Consider the following 18,996-nt stretch of genomic DNA (forward strand, 5'->3'; position numbering starts at 1 on the left):
AATGGAACATTGGCCAACATATCTGATGTGTACTGGTATCTCATTTGGTGATTGTAGGTTGTTTTTATGACTTTTTAATTTTGTGTTTTATGATGTAAACCACCACAATATTTAAGCAACTGGCCACAAATGTTGTTGGGTCCCTGGCTTTTATTAATGCTTACACAAGAAACACCTCACTGATAAAATCAAAAACATCAAACCGAGAATAAAAACAATGAAAAGCATTAGCAAGTTCAGTGTCTAAGTCAAACCCTTCTAAAATGACAGTGCTCTGGTTTTTTGAGTTCCTTATGCCAGCAAACAGTTTCATGTTGCACCAGGCAGAGCCAAGTTTGTTGGGAGCCATTTTATTTTCCAGTTTTGATTTATATTCATGTTTTGCCCTTACAATGTCTATTTTTAGCTTCTTAGTGGCAGTGTGCAAGTCAGAGTCTGAGCCAGATTTAAAAGCTTTCCTCTTAGCCCATATATTACCTTTTACGCATTGTGTAATATATGGCTTGTTGTTTGGGAACATTTTAACTTTTTTACTTGGTAAAATCACATCTCTACAGGAGGCCACATATGAGCAGCTTACATTTGTGAGTTCATCTAGATGCCCACTACACGCTTCCACAAACATATTCCAGTCTGTGCTCTGATAACAGTCCTGCAAGCATTGCACAGACTCATCAGTCCAGATTTTTCACAAGTACTTTCCCACTCTTTAAAACAGTTTTGTATTCTGGTAACAGGTTGACGCAGTTATGATCACTATTTTCCAGAGGAGGTAGAGGGAAAGCTCTGTATGCCTCTTTTAAAGATCCATAGCAGAGGTCAATAGTCTTATCCCACCTGGTGGGACATAATATATATGGAGCATAGCTGGGTTCAAAAAAGGTTAAAAAAAAAAAACAGCTGGACTTCTATTCCGTAGTTGAAGACGTTTCGCTTCTCATCCGAGGAGCTTTCTCAATTTAGTCAGCTGGGGAGTGTCTTTTTGAGGACGACATGGTTAAAATCCCCTAATATGAAGCTTAGGGCTACAGGAGAAATAGATTGAAGCCTCTGCACAACATCAGGCTGATGTTGCGTTGGCTTTTGGATGAATATACACAACAGTAATGAAAATCTGCGGGAACTCGTGGGGCAGGTAAAAGGATCGTAAGGACGCTGATAGAAGTTTCACACCTCACGTTCAGAGGATTGCAGCTGACTTGACACCTACTTTTCTTGTTCTTGAGGGGTTTTTGGAGGACACCTCTTTTTTTTTGTCATTGAGGGTGTTACCAGCGCCCTGTTATGGACTTGCGACCTGTCCAGGGTGTCCCCCGCCTCATGCACAAGGACTGCTGGAGATTGGTACCAGCTCCCCACAACCTGGAAACGAGAATTAGGTAAAGAGGATGGATGGATGGATTGATGGATGGAAAAAAGTAAAATAGAAAACTGTGTTTAACAAAGTAACTGCTACTCAATTTTGTACATATTTTTATTAAAATAAGTTATAACAGCTCTCAAGCATCATGCTGTTGTAGGTTAATAACAAAATTTGGCAACTGTTTGATTTTTTTTTTCAAATGTATTGTAGTTCACCAGGAAGTTATATATGGCATATTTTGAGCAAAGTAAACAAATAAAAAAGCTCTAAAAATCCAAATAAATACACTGATTTATAAACCAAATCAAATTAAGACATTAGTAGCCCATATACGTGGTAAGCTTTATACAATCCCAATTAATACAATTCATTATTTATCCAGAAATCAGGTACAATTGCATGTGCAAAGTTGGTTTGTTATATAAATTACATATAAGGAAAAAGGTAAAAAAAAAAAAACCTGAACAAATTGTGATGTTCTTAGGTAACTCTTAAATATGAGAGAATAGAAACAAAGTGGAAATAATCTGTGGAGACAAAAAAAAACAATCAAACATCACCAATGAGAACAACTTGTTTTTGATGAATGACAAGCTGACGTATAATAGAGGAGCTACATAAACCAATAAAAACACTTACGCCTAAACTCAGCCATTTGAAAAATTGAAGTCATGTCTGTTTTTATTGGTCTAAGATTAGCTGTGAGTTTATTAGGGTTGATGTCAGTGGTTGGTGTGGGTAGGTCTGTGAATGGTCTGAAACAAAGCACTGATGCTGTAGAGGCTCTGACTGGTGATGGTGTCAGAACTGAGGCTTCATCGATGAAATGTACCTTGCAGAGTACCCCTCGATTACCTGCATTCTCAATGGATGGTGATTTTGTTGTTGGAGGTGTTTTTTCTATTCACTACAAACTTTACACAGTTATTTATAACTACACCACCAAGCCTGAACCTGCAAGATGCACAGGAAGGTTAGTAGCAGAGAGAAGTGGTAGAAAAGAGTATGTAATGCATATAAATGAAAATAATGTGATTTACTGCAGAAATTGCTACAAAACAAGACTTGTCATTTTAATACATTTTTTAGCACTTCAATAGTTCCATAAAAAAGTGATTTTGTACTTTTTTATTGTCTTTTAGATTGAATGTAAATTGAACTGATATGCAATTTTATTTTAGTATTTAGTTACCATCAGTTGCTCACTGACTAAACTTGTTTGTATACCTATGTGTGTGAGTTGACCTTTTTTTCTTTGTTTTCTACTTTTATATTTAAAGCCTATCCTTTGTTAAATTTTATTTTGAGTAAATCTTCTGATTCTGTATATTTCTGTACAGTTTCAATGTCCGCAATATTCGCTTTGCTCGTGCAATGATCTTTGCTATTGAGGAGATAAACAACAGCACAGAGCTGCTGCCAGGCATCAAACTAGGGTATCAGATCTATGACTCCTGTTCGTCAGTGTCAGTGGCCATGGAGGCAGCATTTCAACTATCAAATGGTCAGGACCCTGAGATTCATACAGACAGCAATTGTTCCCAATCTGGTGTGGTGATGGCTGTTGTTGGAGAGTCTGGATCTTCACAGTCCATTGGCATATCACGCATTGTTGGGCCTTTCAACATCCCACAGGTAAGCATTTTGACTTTATTGCAATGGGACAATCTAAAACATACCTGTCTAGGAATTTTTAATGATTCCCATTTACTGTTAAAATCTGCATATTTTTTTGTTTTATAGGTGAGCCACTTTTCAACTTGTGCCTGCCTGTCAGATAAGCAGCAGCACCCAACGTTTTTCAGAACAATTCCCAGTGATCAGTTCCAAGCTGATGCTCTGGCCAAACTGGTGAAACACTTTGGCTGGACTTGGATAGGGATTGTCCGCTCAGATTCAGACTATGGAAATTACGGTGTGGCATCTTTTCTTGATGCAGCACAGAGAGAGGGGATCTGTGTGGAGTACTCTGAGGCCCTTTATCGAACCGACCCACGCAGCAAAATTCAGAAAGTAGCTGATGTTATCCGAAGGTTTATATATCTCTTTTTCTAATTTTGTGCTTACAACTGAGGTGTACCCTATTACTAGCAAACAAGATTATCCTGACAAACATACAACAAAAATTGTTTATTATTTGAAAAAGTGTTTCTGAAATGAAGTTAAAAAATCACAATCAGCAATTGTGTGTAATACGTTAAAATGAAATTTTGTATCTGTAGGTCAACAGCAATTGTTGTTGTTGTTTTTGCTGCTCCGGGAGACATGAAGGCGCTGTTAGAGGAGCTGGCTCTGGATCTTCCACCTTCTCGTCAGTGGATAGGAAGTGAGGCGTGGGTAACTGACCCACTCTTGATGAGATTCAGTTTCTGTGCAGGAGCCATTGGACTTGGTATTCAGCCGTCTGTCATCCCAGGACTGAGAGATTTCCTGTTGGATCTCTCTCCCACTGAAGTAGCTGCCTCCTCAGTGCTTACTGGGTTCTGGGAGGAGGCATTTAACTGCACAATGACTCACAGTAAGAGTTAAAATAGAAACGAAGAAGAAGAAGTGCACTTATTTATTTTAGAATTTAAAATAAATTAAATTTTAATATACATTTTTAGTTATCAGATGATTCTTGATTTTAAATAAGTCTTTGTGTACAATAAGTTATTAGCAATTTTTTTTTTGTCTTTGATAAAGTATTCTGCTTCTGTCTTCATGTGTCGTTAGCTGCTGAACCAGACAAAAGACTGTGTGATGGAACGGAGGACATCAAAACACTCATAAGCCCGTACACTGAAACCTATCAACTAAGAATTACAAACATGGTGTACAAGGCTGTTTATGCCATAGCTCATGCTATTCACAATGCAGTGTGTCAAGAAACAAATGTCAACAATCAGTGTGATAAACACTTCAGATTGGAGTCAAAACAGGTCAGTTTTAATAAAACATTATTCTCAGAGATTCTTGTTGAGCATCAAAACTTGGAACTTCCACTTCTTCCTTTGTTTCAGGTGTTTTCAGAGTTGAAGAAAGTAAACTTTTCCCGCAATGGTTATCCTGTGTCATTTGATGCTAATGGAGATCCTGTGGCTTTTTATGAGCTGGTGAACTGGCAGAGGAGTGAGAGTGGAGTTATTGAGCTGGTAACAGTTGGATACTATGATGCATCACTGCCAAAAGGCCAGGAGTTTTATATCAACAGGAACATAACCTGGGTGGAAGGTGGCACAAAAGTAAAGAGCCAAATGATGACAATTGAGCAAATAAGAATTTAATAAATTGCTTCATTACAGCTGCATCTCAAACGCCAAGAAAAGAAAAAAACAGAAAGCGGTAATGTCAAAAATAAAAATTGTTTACCTAATATTCTTTTGTGTTTATTAAACAGGTACCAGTGTCAGTATGCACAGAAAGTTGTTCTCCAGGAACTCGTAAAGTTTTGCAGAAAGGAAAACCCATCTGCTGCTATGATTGTATACCATGTCCTGAAGGAGAAATCAGTAACAAAACAGGTAACATCAATTGTGTTTCATGCAGTTCAGCATGAGTACATATCTGAGTGCTGACAACCAATTCTAATTTTTTTTTTAGATTCTTCTGATTGCTTCCCATGTCCCAGTGAATTCTGGCCTAATGCAGAAAGAGATGCTTGTTTCCCCAAACCTGTTGAGTTTCTTTCCTTTAACGAGATCCTTGCAAAGATTCTGGCTGCATTCTCTGTTATTGGAGCCTGTCTGGCCATCATGACAGCAGTTATTTTCTTTTATCATCGAACTACTCCAATTGTCAGAGCCAACAACTCTGAGCTGAGCTTCCTGCTGCTCTTCTCTCTGACTCTGTGTTTCTTATGTTCATTAACTTTCATTGGAGCTCCCTCTGAGTGGTCCTGTATGCTGCGGCACACAGCTTTTGGTATCACCTTTGTTCTTTGTATTTCCTGTGTTCTTGGGAAAACTGTAGTGGTTTTAATGGCCTTTAAAGCTACACTTCCAGGTAGTAATGTCATGAAATGGTTTGGGCCTCCTCAACAAAGAATGACTGTCGTGTTTTTCACCTTTATTCAAGTTTTAATTTGTACTATTTGGTTGTTGCTTAGACCTCCTTTCCCAATGAAAAATCTGACCACATACAAGGAGAAGATCATCCTGGAATGTGCATTAGGCTCTGCTGCTGGGTTCTGGGCTGTGCTCGGGTACATTGGCCTGCTGGCTGTTTTTTGCTTTGTGTTAGCTGTTCTAGCTCGGAAACTACCTGATAATTTTAATGAAGCCAAGATGATAACCTTCAGCATGCTGATATTCTGTGCAGTGTGGATCACCTTCATCCCAGCATATGTCAGCTCTCCTGGAAAATTTACTGTGGCTGTGGAGATATTTGCCATCCTGGCCTCCAGTTTTGGACTGATACTGTGTATATTTGCTCCAAAGTGTTTCATCATTTTATTACAGCCAGAGAAGAACTCCAAGAAATATTTAATGAACAAAAATTAATTGTAAATTATCAGAGGATCGGAAAAAAAATTTTTTAGAAAATTTTGTAATCCTATCTTTGTCAAAGTTGGAATTAATTATTTTACTGATAGTCATTGAATAAACACTTGACATATCCTGATGTTTTCCTGAATGATATTTTTTCTGCTAAACATTCTAAATAAAATCATTAAGTTAAAATATTTTTTTTCAACATTATGACCTTTTTTTTTAGATCTTTAAATGAAGAAACTCAATTTAAAAAGGATACACAGACAACTGTGTAGGGGCCTGAATACAGATGCATGCTGCTTAAAAGCATACACAACATCCAGTGTTGGAAGCCCATCCTTGAATCTACAAAACATTTCGAGCAATCCTCACCTTGATGATGCTAACAACAGCAGGATCTTAAAGGAGCATTTCCCCTAATCATACTTAAATATAATTTGTTGACATGCTTAGTCTTCTAATCTTTAATTATCATTTTCTTTACAACACGTAATCTTGCAAAACCACTTTGTCTAAAACTTACTTGCATGCCAAATGGCCAGAGAAAGTTTTAACAGCCATACGGTAGATTACCAGATTTTTTCCAGGGAAGTAGTTGTACCAGCCTCTTGCTAATTTGGCTGGTGATTACTGTTATATCATATAATCAATTTCATTTAAACCTAGCCCCAATAAAAAAAAGACTGATTTACAAAAGTAATACAAGTGAACATATCATAAATTATATAGTTACATTCAGATAATGTCAATTCATGCAATGCATTTATCCTCCAGGTACAAGAACAGGTGCATGACCAGGGCTTTTTTATATGAGAGAGAAAAAAATTTCAATTCTCAGAAGTAATTTTAAAACACAATATAATAATAAAGAAGAGACAAACATAAAGTGGAAATAATCTGCAGAAAAAAAACATAATTAAACATTAATAATTAGGCATGACTTGTTACTGGTGGATGACAACCTGACGTATGATAAAGGAGGTACATAAACAAATGAAAAACAATCTTACACCTAAACACAGACACTTGAGGAATGGAAATCAGATCTGTCTTTATTGGCCTGAGATTTGCTGTGCATTTGTTAGAACTGATGTCAGTGGTTGTTTTAGGTGGGTCTGTAAATGTTCTGAGACAAACAATTGAGCCTATAGAGGCTCTGACTGATGCTGGTGTCAGTACCGAGGCTTCATCAGTGAAATGTACCCTGCAGAGTACCCCTCGTTTACCTGAATTCTCAATGGATGGTGACTTTGTTATTGGAGGTGTTTTCTCTATTCACTACAAACTGCACACAGTGATTTATAACTACACCGCTAAGCCTGAACCTTTAAGATGCACAGGGAGGTTAGTAGGAGGGAGAAGTGGAGGAAAAGGATGTTGGATGTATATGAATGAAAATGTTTGTGATTTACTGCAAAGATTGCTGTAATGTTTTTCTTTTTTTAAACTTAATTTTCATCAAAATTTCTAGAATTATTTGTAATCCATTACAAATTTGTTTTTCTTAACTTAGTTAAAATTTTAAAAGTATATTGTTGATTTGTACATTTTTATATCATTGTCAACTGACTCAACATCAAATTTTATTGCTAAATTTAGTTGACATCAGTTCTACATTGTTTTAAACAGACATTACTGATCAGTGTGTGTGTGTGTAAAATGTCTTTTAGTTTGTTTTTTAACTTTAATTTATATGTTGTTTTTAAAAAGTTTCATTGAATGTACAACATAGCACTCACCAGATTGTTTTTGTGCAGCATGAATGTTCGCAATCTGCAATACTGTCGCACAATGATGTTTGCCATCGAAGAGATAAACAACAGCACAGAGCTGCTGCCAGGCATCAAACTCGGGTATCGGATCTACGACTCGTGCTCCTCAGTGCCCGGGGCCGTAGACGTGGCGTTTCAACTATCAAATGGTAAGGACCCAGTGTTTTACAAAGGCAGCAATTGTTCCCAATCTGGTGTGGTTATGGCTGTTGTTGGAGACTCTGGATCTTCCCAATCCATTGGTCTATCGAGCATCATTGGGTCTTTCAACATCTCACAAGTAAGTAGTCTGATAAATGGAAGGTATAAAATGTTCTTTTGCAAATCACAGAAAAAAAAATGTTTCTTGTAAAAAGTTGAAATTTTGTTTTCATATAGGTGAGCCACTTTGCCACCTGTGCCTGTCTGTCAGATAAGCAGCAGTATCCGACTTTTTTTAGAACAGTTCCCAGTGATCAGTTCCAAGTTGATGCATTGGCCAAGCTGGTGAAACACTTTGGCTGGACTTGGATAGGAGCTGTCTATTCAGACTCAGATTACGGAAACTACGGCATGGCGTCTTTTCTCAATGCAGCGAAGAGAGAGGGGATTTGTGTGGAGTACTCTGAATCCTTCTATCGGACCGATCCACTTAGCAAGATCCAGAGAGTAGCTGATGTTATTCGCAGGTTTTTACATCACATCATTTTTTTGTGTATATCTTCCAATGATGTTGACCAATTTAACATTAACTAAAACAGTCTTTTATGAAAGCAAAACAAAACAAATTGACAAAAAATCAAAACAATGGAAATTGTTTTATTATCTGAGTTTTTTTTATTTTTTCTCATGTTTTGTCTTTTTCATAATAAGTGCTAAAAAACAGTCAATTGAAGTACACTTATTTGTTTTTCCTAAAAATAGAAATTGTAAAATATATGACAAAATTGTGTTATATGTTACTTTAAGTTCACACTCTGAAATGTTTCTCCAGGTCAACAGCTATAGCTGTTTTCGCTTTTCTGTCCAATGGAGATATGAAGGTCCTGTTAGAGGAGCTGGTTCGGGAGCCTACACCTCCTCGTCAGTGGATAGGAAGTGAGGCCTGGATAACTGATCCACTCTTGATGGGTTTTAGTTTTTGTTCAGGGGCCATTGGTGTTGGCATTCAGCCATCTATCATCCCAGGGCTGAGAAACTTTCTGCTGGATCTCTCTCCCAGTGAAGTTGCTGCCTCTTCCCTACTTACTGAATTCTGGGAGGATGCATTCAACTGCACACTGACTGAAAGTGAGGAAATTTTAATATTTTTAAATATCTACAGTATATCCTTTTGTGCCTTTTAGTTGTCTGTCTAACACAATTTAAAATTACTCTTTTATTACTTTAAAAACTGAACAAAAGAATTAAAGACAATTTAATTCCTAAATTATTCTAACTAGCTTAATGCCAAAGCCAATACTTGCTTAATGTGACAGTAAATTTTAAACATTTATTAAAGTTTGACTATATTTTTTGAATTTCCTGCTGAGTCAAATATATTTACATGGAGCTTTACGTAAAATAAATGTAAGTTATAAGTGTAGTTATTTTTACAAATAAAATATTCTGTTTCTGTTTTTAATTGCCTTCAGGTGCTTATCTAGACAAGAGAGTGTGTGATGGAACTGAAGACATAAACACACTGAAAAGCCCGTACACTGAAACATCTCAGTTAAGAGTTACTAACATGGTGTACAAGGCTGTTTATGCCATAGCTCATGCCATTCACAATGCAGTGTGTCAAGAAACAAATGTCAACAATCAGTGTGATAAACACTTCAGATTGGAGTCAAAACAGGTCAGTTTAAATAAAACATTATTCTCAGAGATTCTTGTTGAGCATCAAAACTTGGAACTTTGACTTCTTCCGTTGTTTCAGGTGTTTTCAGAGCTGAAGAAAGTAAACTTTTCTTGCAATGGTTATCCTGTGTCATTTGATGCTAATGGAGATCCTGTGGCTTTTTATGAGCTGGTGAACTGGCAGAAAACCGAGAGTGGAGTTATTGAGCTGGTAACAGTAGGATACTATGATGCATCACTGCCAAAAGGACAGGAGTTTCGTATCAACAGGAACATAACCTGGGTGGACGATAGCACACAAGTAAAGTGACAAATGACGACAATTTAGTGAATAAAGATTTAACAAACTGCCATATGACAGCTGCATTTGTATATGTAAAAAAAAGATAAATTATTGAAAAAAGGAAAGAAACTTTTACTTTTTATTGCGTCTCTATGACAGGTACCAGTGTCAGTGTGCTCTGAAAGTTGTCCCCCAGGAACTCGTAAAGTGTTGCAGAAAGGAAAACCCATCTGCTGTTATGATTGTATACCATGTCCTGAAGGAGAGATTAGCAATACAACAGGTAACATAAAACATTTTCAATGTGTATTTGCATCTATGAAGTTTGGGCTTCTAACTGCCTTTTTTTGATTCATGTTTAGATTCTCCTGATTGCTTCCCATGTCCCAGTGAATTCTGGCCTAATGCAAAAGGAGATGCTTGTTTCCCTAAACCCGTTGAGTTTCTTTCCTTTGAGGAAGTCCTGGCAATCATCCTGGCTGCATTTTCTATTAGTGGGGCTTGTTTGGCCATCGTAACAGCAGTTATTTTCTTTCGTCACAAAACAACTCCAATTGTCAAGGCAAACAATTCTGAGCTGAGCTTCTTGCTGCTCTTCTCTCTGACTCTGTGTTTTTTATGTTCATTAACTTTCATCGGAGCTCCCTCTGAATGGTCCTGCATGCTGCGGCACACAGCTTTTGGTATCACCTTTGTTCTCTGTATTTCCTGTGTTCTTGCAAAAACTGTCATGGTTTTAATGGCCTTTAAAGCTACACTTCCAGGTAGCAATGCCATGAAATGGTTTGGGCCTCCACAACAAAGAATGACTGTAGTGTCTTTCACGTGTATTCAAATTTTAATCTGTACTGTTTGGTTGGTTGTCAGCCCTCCTTTCCCAATGAAAAATTTGACCACATACAAGGAGAAGATCATCCTGGAATGTGCATTAGGCTCTGCTGCTGGGTTCTGGGCTGTGCTCGGGTACATTGGCCTGCTGGCTGTTTTCTGTTTTGTGTTAGCTGTTCTAGCTCGGAAACTACCTGATAATTTTAATGAAGCCAAGCTGATAACATTCAGCATGCTGATATTCTGTGCAGTGTGGATCACCTTCATCCCAGCATATGTCAGCTCTCCTGGGAAATTTACTGTGGCTGTGGAGATATTTGCCATTCTGGCCTCCAGTTTTGGACTGATACTGTGTATATTTGTTCCAAAGTGTTTCATCATTTTATTTCAGCCAGAGAAGAACACCAAGAAATTTTTAATGAATAAAAATTAATTGTAATTTATCAGGTGTGAAAACAAGTTGGCAAATTGAATATAACAACAGCTATTCTGTTCACTTCTTTTTTTTTCAATAATTTGATTTGATTGAGACAGAGAAGCTGAGCCGAAAGGTTTTATCTCATTCAATTCAAAGATCCTTTCACTCACAACTGAGGACAGTTCTCATGCAAAACAAATGTAAAGTTTCTTAAAACAGCTGAATAATTTTTATATTGAATATTTGCACACAAATAATGATCAACAATCATGTTTCATATCTCAGAAGTTTAGTAATCAAATAAACATTTCATTTTAAATATGAATCATGTTTTTATTTTTTACATGCCTCTGAAAAGCATGTAAACAATTTGTAAATAACTGATTAAATGTCCAAAAATGTATACAAGTGTCCTAAAAAAATCAAGATTGATAGCGGTTTTAATGAACCTTTTACATTACAGTTAGTGAAATATGACAGTAGGTCAGAGGTCGTGAAAAATGAGTAATTCTTCATGCTACAATAGGAACAAATACAATATTTTTACTCAGCGTTACGTTAGCAAAATAAATACAGTCCAGTTGTAAAAAACTCACATCATTATGTTGCAATTCCATTAAACAGTGTTGTATTATGCAAATAATGCAATATATTATTTCCTCAATTAGAAACGGATAAGTGTACATGTTAGACTTGACTATCATAAGTCATAAAAATCTTTAAAAATATGTAGATATCTGTGATGCTTAGAAAGGTAATTTAAAAGAGAAAAACAGACAAGATTTATCACACAGCCAAAATTATGTCCACATGGACTAATTAAAAGATGTAACCAAGGATCACTTGGTTAGGGCAACTTTTTTTTTTTAAAGGAAAAACCACCTGACATACAATACAAGTTTATAAACCAGTAAAAACACACATACACTTGAGGAATGGAGATTATGACTCTCTTTATTGGTCTGAGATTAGTGAGTTTGTTAGGGCTGATTGAAGTTGGTGTATTGGATGGTACTGTGAATGATGTGAAAAAAACAACAGAGTCTATAGATGATCTGACTGGTGCTGGAGTCAGTACTGAGGCTCCATTGATGAAATGTACCCTGCAGGGTACTCCCCGTTTGCCTGCATTCTCAATGGATGGTGACTTTGTTATTGCAGGTGCTTTTTTCATTAATTTCAAAGTTCAAACAGTACTTAATAACTACACCACCAAACCTGAACCTGCAAGATGCACAGGAAGGTAAGGGGAAACAGTGGTGGAAAAAGATGTTAGTTGCTGTGACAGGAGAAAAAATGGCATATTTTAAAATTTCAAACCATGTTTTACAATTAGTAGACATTTGTATTTTGTGTTTCCTACGACAAATGCTTAAAACATTTGGCAACAGACTAAAGAATAAGAAAGGTAATATGAAGCTATTTAGATTTAGGATTATGAAAATATTGTTTACAATTACTATTCAGTCCTTTTAACTTATGATTTGATCTTTCATTTTATGTTAAAAAATGTTTTAAGCAAACCTTTAATTTATTATTTTGATTTATAAATGAAGTAAAGTATCAGTTGTTGAGTTTTTGATTAGCAGATTTTCTCTTTTTGTGTGCTGTTTCTTTACAAGCTCTTTTGAATCTATTTTTTGGTAAATGCTCTTATTATCATTATTATTATTGTTAAATAGCAGTACTTCGTGAATTGATTTTTCTGCAGCTTTAATGCCCGCGATCTGCGCTTCTCCCGAACAATGATCTTTGCTATTGAGGAGATAAACAACAGCACAGAGCTTCTGCCAGGCATCAAACTTGGATATCAGATCTATGATACTTGTGCTTCAGGGCTTGTAGCAGCCCATGTAGCATTTCAGTTAACAAATGGTCAGGAAAGTGTTTTTCTCAAAGACAGCAATTGTTCCCGTGCTGGGACAGTAATGGCTGTTGTTGGAGACTCTGGATCTACGCCATCGATCAGTATGGCACGCATCATTGGACCCTTCAACATTCCTCAAGTAAGTAGTCTGCATTCCCTCCAAACTGAAAGAAAACGTATATATATGTTACTGTAATAATCCAAATATATATATTTGGATTACTACCATGATAAAAATGTTTCTGAGAATGATAAAAAAACGTATTTTTTGTTTTATAGGTGAGCCACTTTGCCACTTGTGCCTGCCTGTCAGATAAGCAGCAGTTCCCAACATTTTTCAGAACAATTCCCAGTGATCAGTTCCAAGCTGATGCTCTGGCCAAAATGGTGAAACACTTTGGCTGGACTTGGATCGGTGCTGTTCACTCAGACTCAGATTATGGAAATTATGGAATGGCTTCTTTTCTTGCTGCAGCACAGAAAGAAGGGATATGTGTGGAGTACACTGAATCCTTCTTTAGAACTGACCCTCGAAACAAAATTCAAAAAGTCGCAGATGTTATTCGCAGGTGTGTACATCATTGAATTTTTTGTGTTTTCTACACCTGTTTAATTTGCTTTAAAAAAAAATTTAAAAGGTTAAAACACATTTATGAAACATCATAATCTGAACAAGAAATGTTTTGCTCTTTTTTTGTTTGTTTTGTTACAATTCACACATTGAATTTATTAGGCTTCAAAACATTATATGTGTGTTACACAGGACACAGATGTTTCACATGTGACACAGATTAGTTTAGTCAAAAAATGTTTTATGTCTGCAGGTCAACAGCGCTGGTTGTTGTGGCTTTTGTTGCTTCAGGAGATATGAGTGTTCTGTTAAATGAGCTGGCTTCGGATCCACCACCACCTCGTCAGTGGATAGGAAGTGAGGGTTGGACAACTGACCCACTTTTGATGAGCTTCAGTTTCTGTGCAGGGACCATCGGAGTTGGCATTCAGCGATCTGTCATCCCAGGGTTGAGAGATTTCCTGCTGGATCTCTCTCCCACTGAAGTAGCTGCCTCTTCGGTGCTTACTGAGTTCTGGGAGGATGCATTCAGCTGTAGCCTGATAAAAAGTGAGAAGGTTTTATTCACCAAACATATTTCTGTTCATTTAAAACTGAACAAAGACTTAACTGAAAAATTGTGCATTTTCTACAGTGTTATAATACCTTAGGTTGGCTTTTCACCCAACAGCTGAACAATTTGAAATGTTGTTGACTGTTATTTAAATATGTAAAACTCTGTGTACATACTTTTAAAACTATAGGTCCAATTTGTCATTGACAAATCACATAATGTTTGTCTATCTTTGTGTGTTTGTAGGTGCTGATCCAGAAAAGAGAGTGTGTAATGGAACTGAAGACATAAACACACTGAAAAGCCCGTACACTGAAACATCTCAACTAAGAGCTTCTAACATGGTGTACAAGGCTGTTTATGCCATAGCTCATGCCATTCATAAAACAGTGTGTCAGGAAACAAATCTCATCACTCACTGTGACAGAAATATTAAATTGGAGTCTAAACAGGTTTTTTAAAATGCTATATTTTGAAATCTATTCATGTGCCTTTATTAAAATGTTAATTCTCATAAATGTTCGACTTCATTTTTCTTTAGGTTTTTACTGCATTAAAAAATAGCAATTTTTCTCGGAATGGTTATCCTGTGTCATTTGATGCAAATGGGGATCCTTTGGCTTTTTATGAGCTGATCAACTGGAAAAAGAGTGAGAGTGGGTATATTGAGTTGGTAACAGTAGGATACTATGATGCATCACTGCCAAAAGGCCAGGAGTTTCAGATCAAGAAGAATATAACCTGGCTGGAAGGTGGCACAGAAGTACAATATAAAATTGATATACAATATAAAATTTTAAGATTTTGAGACGTAGTTACAGCTGCTTTGCAAAAGCCAATAAACTGTAATTCAACTGTTTGTCTAACAGGTACCAGTGTCAGTGTGCACTGTGAGTTGTTCTCCAGGAACTCGAAAAGTGTTGCAAAAAGGAAAACCCATCTGCTGCTATGATTGTATACCATGTCCTGAAGGAGAGATCAGTAATATGACAGGTAACATCAGATGTTTTTTGTGTCACCTTTGATACCAATTTGAATGGTAATGGTCCTCTTTTGAATTTTCTTTTCTGTTTTAGATTCTCCTGATTGCTTCCCATGTCCCAGTGAATTCTGGCCTAATGCAGAAAGAGATGCTTGTTTTCCCAAACCTGTTGAGTTTCTATCCTTTGGCGAAGTCTTGGCAATCATCCTGGCTACATTGTCTGTTTTTGGTGCCTGTCTGGCCATCAGCACAGCCATTATTTTTTTTCGTCACAGAACAACTCCAATTGTCAGAGCCAACAACTCTGAGCTGAGCTTCCTGCTGCTCTTCTCACTGACTCTGTGTTTTTTATGTTCATTAACTTTCATCGGAGCTCCTTCTGAGTGGTCCTGCATGCTGCGACACACAGCGTTTGGTATCACCTTTGTTCTCTGTATCTCCTGTGTTCTTGGGAAAACTGTAGTGGTTTTAATGGCCTTTAAAGCTACACTTCCAGGCAGTAATGTTATGAAATGGTTTGGGCCTCCACAGCAAAGAATGACTGTTGTGTCTTTCACCTTTATTCAAGTTTTAATCTGTACTGTTTGGTTGGTTGTCAGCCCTCCTTTCCCAATGAAAAATCTGACCACATACAAGGAGAAGATCATCCTGGAATGTGCATTAGGCTCTGCTGTTGGGTTCTGGGCTGTGCTTGGGTACATTGGCCTGCTGGCTGTTTTTTGCTTTGTATTAGCTGTTCTAGCTCGGAAACTACCTGATAATTTTAATGAGGCCAAGATGATAACCTTCAGCATGCTGATATTCTGTGCAGTGTGGATCACCTTCATCCCAGCATATGTCAGCTCTCCTGGAAAATTTACTGTGGCTGTGGAGATATTTGCCATCCTGGCCTCCAGTTTTGGACTGATCCTGTGTATATTCGCTCCAAAGTGTTTCATCATATTATTTCAGCCAGAGAAGAACTCCAAGAAATATTTAATGAACAAAATTTAATTGTAAATTATCAGAGGTGTGAAAACAAGTTTTTAAGTTGAGCATGACAACAACTACAATACACGATACAATATTCTGTTCTTATTCATTTCAGAAAGTTTGTATCGTATTTTTTGATTTATTTATTTATTTAGTGAGAAAATTATGAATAAACAGATATTCCAAAATAATATCAGTATTATTTTCATATTTCATTATTGTCTTGCTTAACAGTGTTTCAAATGGTAAACATTCAAAAATTATAAAAATAAAAACTACAACACAGTGATAGGAGTGATTCTCAGTATTGTGATTTTTTTATTTTTTTATTTCATTAAACAGGCACATAGAAGAACTTATTTTTTCAATAATATGTACACTGCTTAGCCCAAATGAGGTACATGCGTTTGCCTGTGGGCCCACCACCTGCAGGAGGGGCCATACGGGTCGGGTGCATAGTGCTATGGGTGGCAGTCAAAAGTGGGGTCCTGGCACTCTGACCCGAGCTCCCTGAAATTGACTCTTGGAACATGGATTGTCACCTCACTGGTGAGCAAGGACCCTGAGCTTGTGTGTGAGGTTGAGATGTAACAACTAGATGTAATTGAATATAACCGACTCTCAATCTACAGAGTGGGTTCTGGAACCAATCTTCTTTAGTAAGGCTGGACCTTATTCCTGTCTGGAGTTGCCCATGGTGAGAGGTGTTGGGCTGATGTGGTCTTTCTCATAACCCACCTACTTGGTGTTTGTGCATTGGAGTTTTCCTGGATAGAGGGGAGGGTAGCTTTCCTGCACCTTTTGGTGGGTGACCAGGCACTAACTGTTGTTTGTACCTATAAGCCGAATGGCAGTCCATAGTACTCAGCCTTCTTGTGGTCCTTAGTGGAGGTGGTGGAAGGTGATCGATCTGTGTACTCTATAATTCTGCTTTATGATTTCAATGCCCATGTTGGTAGCGACAGTATAATCTCAAGGGGGGTGATTGGGAGAAATGTCCCCTCTGTTCTGAACCTGAGCAGTGTTCTGTTATTGGACTTCTGTGCTAGTCATGTTTTGTCCATAACAAACACTGTGTTCTAACATAAGGATGTCCATAAGTGCACATAGCACCAAGACAATCTAGGCTGCAGATCGATAATAGATTTTGTAGACATGTCATCTGACCTGCAGTAATATTTTTTTTATACTCAGGCAAAGACTGGAGATGAGCTGTCAACTGTGGTCGTCAAGGTTGTTAATAAGCTCTGTGGCAGCATGGCCCCGGGGGTGGACGAGATCCACACTGACTTCCTCAAGTCTCTTCATGTTGCTGGGCTGTCTTGGTTGACATGTCTTTAAACGTCATACATCTGGGGCAGTGCCAGTGGATTGACAGACCGGGATAGTGGTTTTCCTTTTTAAGATGGTGGACTGGAGGGGTCTTCCAATTACTGGGGAATTACATTCCTCATCCTCGCTGGTAAAGTCTATTCAGGGGTGCTGAAGAAGAGAGTCTGGTTGATGGTCAAACCTCTGATTCAGGAGGAACAATGCAGGTTCCGTCCTGGCCATAGAACATTTGATTACCTCTTTACCCTTGCTACAGTCCTTGAGGGTGGCATAGGAGTTTGGAATTTGAAAAAGCATTTGACCATGTTCTCTGGAGTTCCCTGTAGAGCTGCTCTATAAGTATGTGATAGGGGGTTCATTACTACGGGCCATTTGGTCCCAATACAAATGGTGCAAGAGTCTGGTTTGCATTGACAGCAGTAAGTCAGACCTCTTCAGGGTGAGAGTCGGACTCAGCCAAGACTGCTCGTTCTCACCAACAATGATCATAACTTTTACAGATAGACTTTCTCAGTGCAGCCAGGGAGTAGAAGGGGTTCGGTTTGATAGCCTTAGGATTTTGTCACTGATATTTGCAGACGATGTAGTCCTGTTCACATCATCATGCCATGATCCTTAGCTCTCAGTTCGCAGCCTAGTGAAAATCATGAGCACCTAAAAATTTGAGGCCATGGTCCTAAGTCGAAAGAGGGTTGACTGCTGCCTTTGGGTTGGGTTTGAGGAGCTGTGTAACTTCCACAGTATTGTATGGTCTGTACTAGTCTGTTGTTGTAATGAGGGAGCTGAACTGCAAGGCAAAGTTCTCTGTTTACTTGTTGATCTACATTCCCACCCTCATCTATGGTTACAGGCTCTGGGTAGTGACCAAAAAAACAAGATCTTGGATACAGGTGGTCAAATGTTTTGTCTCTGCAGGGTAGCTAGGTTCTCCCTTAGAGACAGGGTGAAAAGTTTGGTATCTGCTATTCCTCCACATCAAGAGGAGCCAGTTGAGGTGGTTTGGGCATCTGATAAGGATGCCCTGGACTCCTCCCTATGGGAGTGTTCTGAGCATGTCCAAATGGGACATGACCCTGGGTAGGACCCAGGACAAGCTGGAAATATATATATATATATATCGCTTCGCTGGCCTGGAAAAACCTTAGAAAACTCTGAAAACAGTAAAAAGCGGTTGCTGTGGAATGAATTGTCTGGGCCCCTCGGCTGAATGTGCTGCACTCGTGACCAGACTCTGGAACAAGTGGCAGATGATGAATAGATGGAGTTCACAAAAAAAGCAAAATCTAATGAAATATATTCAAATATAATAGAATCAAAAACCATATTTTTATATAAAGTTAGCATAATAAATACAGTCCAATTACAAAATATTTCAGATCACTATGTTGCAGTTCTAAAACTTTTGCATAGAGAGGTCATTTTAAATGAAAAAAAAAAAAAAAACAACAAAACATACAGTGGGAATTAGGTCCACATAGACTAATTAAAAGATGTAACCAAGGATAAGTTGGTAAGGACATGTTGTTTTTTTTAATGAAAAACCATCTGATGTACAATAGGAGTTTGTAAACCAGTAAAAACGCTCATACACTCATATAAAGACACATGAGGAATGGAGACCAGGACTCTCTTTATTGGTCTGAGATTAGTAAGTTTGTTATGGCTGATTGAAGTTGTTGTATTGGATGGTACATTGAATGGTCTGAAACAGAGAATTCAGTCTTATCTGGCTGGGGCTGGAGTCAGTACTGAGGCTCCACTG

At 37.8% G+C, this 18,996-nt stretch overlaps 3 protein-coding genes across 3 annotated transcripts; all 3 read left to right on the forward strand.

Moving 5' to 3' along the window:
- The first annotated feature begins 2,082 nt into the window (after nucleotides 1-2,082).
- LOC108240860 (extracellular calcium-sensing receptor-like) lies at nucleotides 2,083-5,855 on the forward strand. The gene is made up of 8 exons (XM_017424658.2): nucleotides 2,083-2,336; nucleotides 2,704-2,998; nucleotides 3,107-3,396; nucleotides 3,586-3,881; nucleotides 4,079-4,284; nucleotides 4,366-4,587; nucleotides 4,743-4,866; nucleotides 4,946-5,855. Exons 1-8 carry the CDS (start codon nucleotides 2,083-2,085, stop codon nucleotides 5,842-5,844), a joined length of 2,586 nt encoding a protein of 861 aa, XP_017280147.1. The 3' UTR covers nucleotides 5,845-5,855.
- A 1,070-nt stretch (nucleotides 5,856-6,925) lies between these two features.
- On the forward strand, nucleotides 6,926-11,212 carry LOC108240861 (extracellular calcium-sensing receptor-like). Its single transcript, XM_017424659.2, has 8 exons — nucleotides 6,926-7,179; nucleotides 7,593-7,887; nucleotides 7,986-8,275; nucleotides 8,581-8,876; nucleotides 9,221-9,426; nucleotides 9,508-9,729; nucleotides 9,871-9,994; nucleotides 10,074-11,212. The coding sequence occupies exons 1-8, from the start codon at nucleotides 6,926-6,928 to the stop codon at nucleotides 10,970-10,972; spliced, it is 2,586 nt and encodes an 861-aa protein (XP_017280148.1). The 3' UTR covers nucleotides 10,973-11,212.
- Nucleotides 11,213-12,675: 1,463 nt separating this feature from the next.
- On the forward strand, nucleotides 12,676-16,045 carry LOC108240862 (extracellular calcium-sensing receptor). Its single transcript, XM_017424660.3, has 7 exons — nucleotides 12,676-12,963; nucleotides 13,104-13,393; nucleotides 13,649-13,944; nucleotides 14,195-14,400; nucleotides 14,490-14,711; nucleotides 14,818-14,941; nucleotides 15,025-16,045. Exons 1-7 carry the CDS (start codon nucleotides 12,703-12,705, stop codon nucleotides 15,921-15,923), a joined length of 2,298 nt encoding a protein of 765 aa, XP_017280149.3. The 5' UTR covers nucleotides 12,676-12,702; the 3' UTR covers nucleotides 15,924-16,045.
- The last annotated feature ends 2,951 nt before the right edge of the window (nucleotides 16,046-18,996 follow it).

The sequence above is a fragment of the Kryptolebias marmoratus genome, linkage group LG2 (assembly GCF_001649575.2).
Source record: "Kryptolebias marmoratus isolate JLee-2015 linkage group LG2, ASM164957v2, whole genome shotgun sequence".
Lineage (NCBI taxonomy): Eukaryota > Metazoa > Chordata > Actinopteri > Cyprinodontiformes > Rivulidae > Kryptolebias > Kryptolebias marmoratus.

Excerpts from the sequence above, each read along its gene's own strand:
- LOC108240860 (XM_017424658.2), top strand. The coding sequence starts at position 2,083 with ATGTCAGTGGTTGGTGTGGGTAGGTCTGTGAATGGTCTGAAACAAAGC. Across the intron at positions 3,397-3,585 it reads GTAGCTGATGTTATCCGAAG|GTCAACAGCAATTGTTGTTG; the intron begins GTTTATATATCT and ends TTGTATCTGTAG. Across the intron at positions 4,588-4,742 it reads GGGTGGAAGGTGGCACAAAA|GTACCAGTGTCAGTATGCAC; the intron begins GTAAAGAGCCAA and ends TTTATTAAACAG.
- LOC108240861 (XM_017424659.2), top strand. The coding sequence starts at position 6,926 with ATGTCAGTGGTTGTTTTAGGTGGGTCTGTAAATGTTCTGAGACAAACA. Across the intron at positions 7,180-7,592 it reads CCTTTAAGATGCACAGGGAG|CATGAATGTTCGCAATCTGC; the intron begins GTTAGTAGGAGG and ends GTTTTTGTGCAG. Across the intron at positions 8,276-8,580 it reads GTAGCTGATGTTATTCGCAG|GTCAACAGCTATAGCTGTTT; the intron begins GTTTTTACATCA and ends ATGTTTCTCCAG.
- LOC108240862 (XM_017424660.3), top strand. The coding sequence starts at position 12,703 with ATGATCTTTGCTATTGAGGAGATAAACAACAGCACAGAGCTTCTGCCA. Across the intron at positions 14,401-14,489 it reads TTAAATTGGAGTCTAAACAG|GTTTTTACTGCATTAAAAAA; the intron begins GTTTTTTAAAAT and ends ATTTTTCTTTAG. Across the intron at positions 14,712-14,817 it reads GGCTGGAAGGTGGCACAGAA|GTACCAGTGTCAGTGTGCAC; the intron begins GTACAATATAAA and ends TTTGTCTAACAG.